The 4351-nt window shown below is 67.3% G+C and overlaps 2 protein-coding genes across 2 annotated transcripts in view; one reads left to right on the top strand and one right to left on the bottom strand.

Annotated features, from left to right (window-relative positions):
- Positions 1 to 44: 44 nt before the first annotated feature.
- Positions 45 to 2168, bottom strand: MNEG_12521 (hypothetical protein; the record flags this gene model as incomplete). The annotated part of the gene is made up of 7 exons (XM_014039009.1): positions 45 to 61; positions 105 to 270; positions 560 to 744; positions 989 to 1070; positions 1388 to 1564; positions 1818 to 1872; positions 2068 to 2168. The coding sequence occupies 7 exons, from the start codon at positions 2166 to 2168 to the stop codon at positions 45 to 47; spliced, it is 783 nt and encodes a 260-aa protein (XP_013894463.1).
- A 332-nt stretch (positions 2169 to 2500) lies between these two features.
- The window catches only part of MNEG_12520 (ribulose-phosphate 3-epimerase), a gene marked incomplete at both ends in the record, with an annotated part of 3169 nt that continues 1318 nt past the window's right edge, over positions 2501 to 4351 (top strand). The window contains 5 exons of the mRNA XM_014039008.1: positions 2501 to 2595; positions 2723 to 2801; positions 3192 to 3332; positions 3630 to 3821; positions 4130 to 4318. Of these exons, the coding sequence (XP_013894462.1) occupies positions 2501 to 2595; positions 2723 to 2801; positions 3192 to 3332; positions 3630 to 3821; positions 4130 to 4318 (696 nt within the window). The remainder of the gene's footprint in view (positions 2596 to 2722; positions 2802 to 3191; positions 3333 to 3629; positions 3822 to 4129; positions 4319 to 4351) is intronic.

Here is a 4351-nt window from a genome sequence, read left to right as displayed (position 1 = left end):
CCCCAGAACCCCCACCTGCAGCAGCATCTTCCCGAGGCACATCCTCATCTGCCAGCCGCCGCTGAAGCTCGCCACCAGCCTGTCGTTGTCCGCCGGCGAGAAACCCAGCTCCGGCATCATCTGGTCGATCTTCTTGTCCAGCAGGTTCACGTCCAGATCGATGGCGGCCGCGTTGAGCTTCTCCAGGCGGTCAAGCAGCGACTGCATGGCGTCCATGTCTTCGCCGACAGACTCCAGCTGCTTGCTGATCTCCTCCTGCTCCCGCACAACCTTTGTTTTTAGGGGGGAGAGCAGGGGGCGCAGGTACGGCGCAGTGACGGGGCGCCGCACGGGCTTACAACGGCGGCGTTTGCGAGCCCCCGGGCCCCGCCAGACGACCCGCTGCCGCCAGGCTCCCCGCCAGACCGACTGCGGCTTGCCGCGCCCCGGCGGGGCCAGGGCTGCGGATGGGAACCAGACACGACCGACCGGCCGGCACAGCCTGGGCCCACCCAAGCCGCAGCAAGCGCACACCCACCCACACACACACACACACGCGCGCGCGCGCCCACACACGCACCTGCAGCTGCTTGTCGTAGACGCTGTAAAACTCCTCCCGCACGGTGCGCCCCGGCTGCACGTCAAACTCCTGCGCCAGGTACGCGATCTTCATGTTGCGCTTGGCTTTGACCACCTCGCCCGTGTCCGGGATCAGCTTGCCCATAATGATCTGGAGCTGAGTCGTCTTGCCCGCGCCGTTGACGCCTGCGGGGACCGGCCCGGAAACGAAGGGATGCTTGCACGCTTGCGGGGCCTCCGAGAACACGCGTGCGCGGCGGCATCGGCGGTCGGGGCGCTCCCAAAGATGCGGACGGGGGCGGCCGTCGGGCCGCTGGCCGGCTGCACTCCGGCTGCTCGCGAGTGAAGTGGGGGCTGAGGGGAGGCCGCCAGTGGGCCGGGGGCAGGCGCACGAGCGTGTGGGGGAGCCGGTCGGCTGTGACTAGCTCACCCACGAGTCCGACGCGCTCGCCCTTCTTGACCTCCCAGGTGCAGTCCTTGAGCACCTGCTGGTTTTTGAAAGTCATGGCCACCTGCAGGCGCGGCGGCGGCGCAAGCGCGGGGTTGGGCGTTGGCGCGGCAGCTGGGTGCGGGAGCGGCGCGGCACGCGGCCTCAGCCGAGCTTCTGCTGCGGCTGCTGCCGCGGCTGTGCGCGCCAAGCCAGCAGCGGGCGCGGCCCTGGTGGGTGCTCACCCAGACTCACAATCCGCAAAACCCCGGCCGCCAGATAGTGCCGAAGGCACCGCGACGGCACCCGCCCTCGCAGCACAGCTGCAACGGCTGCCGTCCGCGGCCCCGCCCCAAGCTGCGCCCGGGCTGACTGCCGCAGCGGCCCAGCGCTGCTGCTCACCCCCTCCATGCGCAGGCCGGATGATATTCCTGAGGAGCCCGCCTTGGTCTTGTCCCCGAGGTTGTCATCGCCGATCACGACGCCCGGCGCAACGGGCGCCTCGCCGTCCTGCCCCTCGCCGCCGCCAGCCGCTGGCGCCGACGGCGCGGCGGCCGGCGCCTCGGTGATAGTCTCAACCTGCCGGGGGCGCGGGGCGGCGAGGCGGCCGCGCGCGTCGCGTGCGGGCCGTTGTCTGCTGCAGGCGGCGACACGGAGGTGCGGGCCCGACGCAGCCGGCGCGGGTGCAGTGGAAATGCTGCAGCCAGCTGCTGAGGTCAGCGCCAGAGCAGCGGTGTTGGCAGGACCCGCAAATTTTGCTGGGAGGGTGCACACGCACTGCGCACAGGGCCCGGCGCGCATTCTGCTCAGCGTGCCACGCGCGCACGCGCACCTGAGCAGCCTTGAGCAGGCGGCCCCGCCACTGCTGAAATTTCATCCGCCGCTGCCTGCGGGAGGCACGGTTTCATTTGGGTTATGTGCAGCCACATGCGCAGCCTGCCGCAGGGCGAGGGACTGGCACAAAGAGAGAGCGGCCCTTCACCCGTTTCTGTGTCTTGCCGCATGGCTGAGGCCGCAGCCGGGCAACCCGCATCGGCCACTGCGCTGCCTGTCCACATGCGTCATTCATCGCGACAGCGCACCCAACAAATGCTGCCGGCAGCGGCGTCCGAGGGCCACAGCTGCCGGCCGCACACAGCGCGTGGGGCCGCTGCACAGCGGTCGGTGCCTGGAAGCCCAGCATGGCGGTGGGCGTTGTTGCAACTGCGTCTCTTGTGTATCGCGAGCTAGAATCGCGCGCGCGCTGGTGGCGAGCTGCGAGTGGGTGTGTCGAATGCAGCAAGTGTGGATGCTGCACGAGGGTTGGGGCCTCGACCTTTTGGCTCGTTGCCCGGCGGCGAGCCAGCTAAGACCAAGTGATCCACTTTGTATGCAGTATATAATGAGCTCTGAGCTCAAATTGGCCTGCACACAGGCGAAGCCAAGACGTCGGGAGCTCTGCCGAAACAGGACAAGCACACGGCACCACCCTGAGTAGGCACTCTTCCCAATTGTGTCAGAGTCGAAACATCCACAATGGCCCTCCTCGCTTCCACCTCCAAGCTCGCCTCTGGCGCCAGGCCGGTCGCCGCATCGCGGAGGACGGCTGTGCGCGTCCAGGCGACCTCGAGGTGTGCTTTGTGGAGAACAGGGGCGCAATTCAACCTGTAGGAACCGCCCTCAGTCCCGTTATCGATGCCTCCCTTCCCCTCTGCTCAATCGTGCATGGGGCACCTTTCTCTTGTGTCCGCCATGCAGGGTGGATCGCTACAGCAAGAACGACATCATTGTGTCACCCTCGATCCTCTCAGCGGACTTCGCGAAGCTGGGAGATGAGGTGCGAGGCGTTTGGCTGTGAAGTGTGCTTGAGGAGCTTGCGTGGGCAAGTATCCACTGCGGGAGCGTACCTCAGCCTGTGGAGGGCCGGCCATTGTGACTTACACATCCCCACAGCTGATATGAAACACCTGAGAAGGCCTCGCGGTGTACAGGGTGTGCAAACGCTGTTCCCGAGAGCCCTTTTCCAGCTATCAGCACCCCCAGCTGCCTCCTTACTAGCATATGGGACAAGAAGGCACTTCGCTGAGCAGGACAGCACAGATCGGCTCCATGCAGGAGGGTTCGGCGCCCGACTGTCGGTGGCCTAGTCAACAGATGACCCGGAGGTGGCACGCAGGGCCGAGCGGCAACCCTGCCTCAGCTGTGTTTGCCCGACAACCGCGCGCAGGTCCGCGCCATTGACCAGGCCGGCTGTGAGTGGGTGCACATCGACGTGATGGACGGCCGCTTTGTGCCCAACATCACCATCGGCCCCCTCATCGTGGAGGCGCTGCGCCCCGTGACCGACAAGGTCCTGGACTGCCACCTGGTGAGGCGCCCCCACCCCTGCCCGCGTGCCAGCTGGAGGGCGACATGCGGCCCGGGGCAAGAGGGCTGAACTACGAGGGCCCTGCCTGGGCTTCAGCGCTTGACAATGGCGGGCTGGGGTTAGGCGCGCCACGTCATCCCGGGCAGGTCGTGTGGTGCAGGCTGTGTGGCCCACGCTGAGCTGCAGCCGGACGGTACTGCCGCCAGATTGGCCCTGGCGAATAAACACCGCCTGCCCCCCAGCATGACACCCCTTGCCCTCCTCTGCCCTGCCCAATGTCTGCGTGGCCGCGGCCAGATGATTGTGGAGCCGGAGCTGCGCGTGGCGGACTTTGCCAAGGCGGGCGCTGACATCATCTCGGTGCACGCGGAGCAGTCGTCCACCATCCACCTCCACAGGGTGGTCAACCAGGTGCGTACGCGCGCGGCGGCCGCGGCGCGGGCGCTCGCACGGGCGCAGTCGCAGTCGCAGACGCAGAGCGGGTACAGGGTCGGGTGGCCGTTGGGGCGTCGAGGGCGGGGCGTCGAGGGCGGGACCCTGCACGGCGGAAGGGAGGTCTTCAGGGGCTGACACCGCTGCCTACCCGCCCGGATGACTCGCCAGGTCCGCCTCAAGCAGCCAAGCAGACGACCACCTCTGCCGGTCCATATGCATCGCCAGCGCGTCCATGCACATCACCCCACTCCACAACACACACACACACACACACACACACACATGCACCCACACACACACGTCCTGCCGCCCAACCTCGCCCCACCACCTCTTCCCAACACACCAACGCCCCCCGCCCCCAGATCAAGGACCTGGGTGTGAAGGCGGGCGTGGTGCTCAACCCCGGCACCCCTCTGTCCACCATCGAGTACGTGCTGGACCAGGTGGACCTGGTGCTCATCATGAGCGTCAACCCCGGCTTTGGCGGCCAGTCCTTCATCGAGAGCCAGGTCGCCAAGATCCGCGAGCTCAAGAAGCTCTGCCTCGAGAAGGTGCGGGCTGGAGGGTTTTTGGGAGTCCCCGGG

The sequence above is a fragment of the Monoraphidium neglectum genome (genome assembly GCF_000611645.1).
Source record: "Monoraphidium neglectum strain SAG 48.87 unplaced genomic scaffold scaffold03286, whole genome shotgun sequence".
NCBI lineage: Eukaryota > Viridiplantae > Chlorophyta > Chlorophyceae > Sphaeropleales > Selenastraceae > Monoraphidium > Monoraphidium neglectum.
Note: the sequence above shows the minus strand (reverse complement) of the source record. Positions and strands in the feature narration are given on the sequence as shown.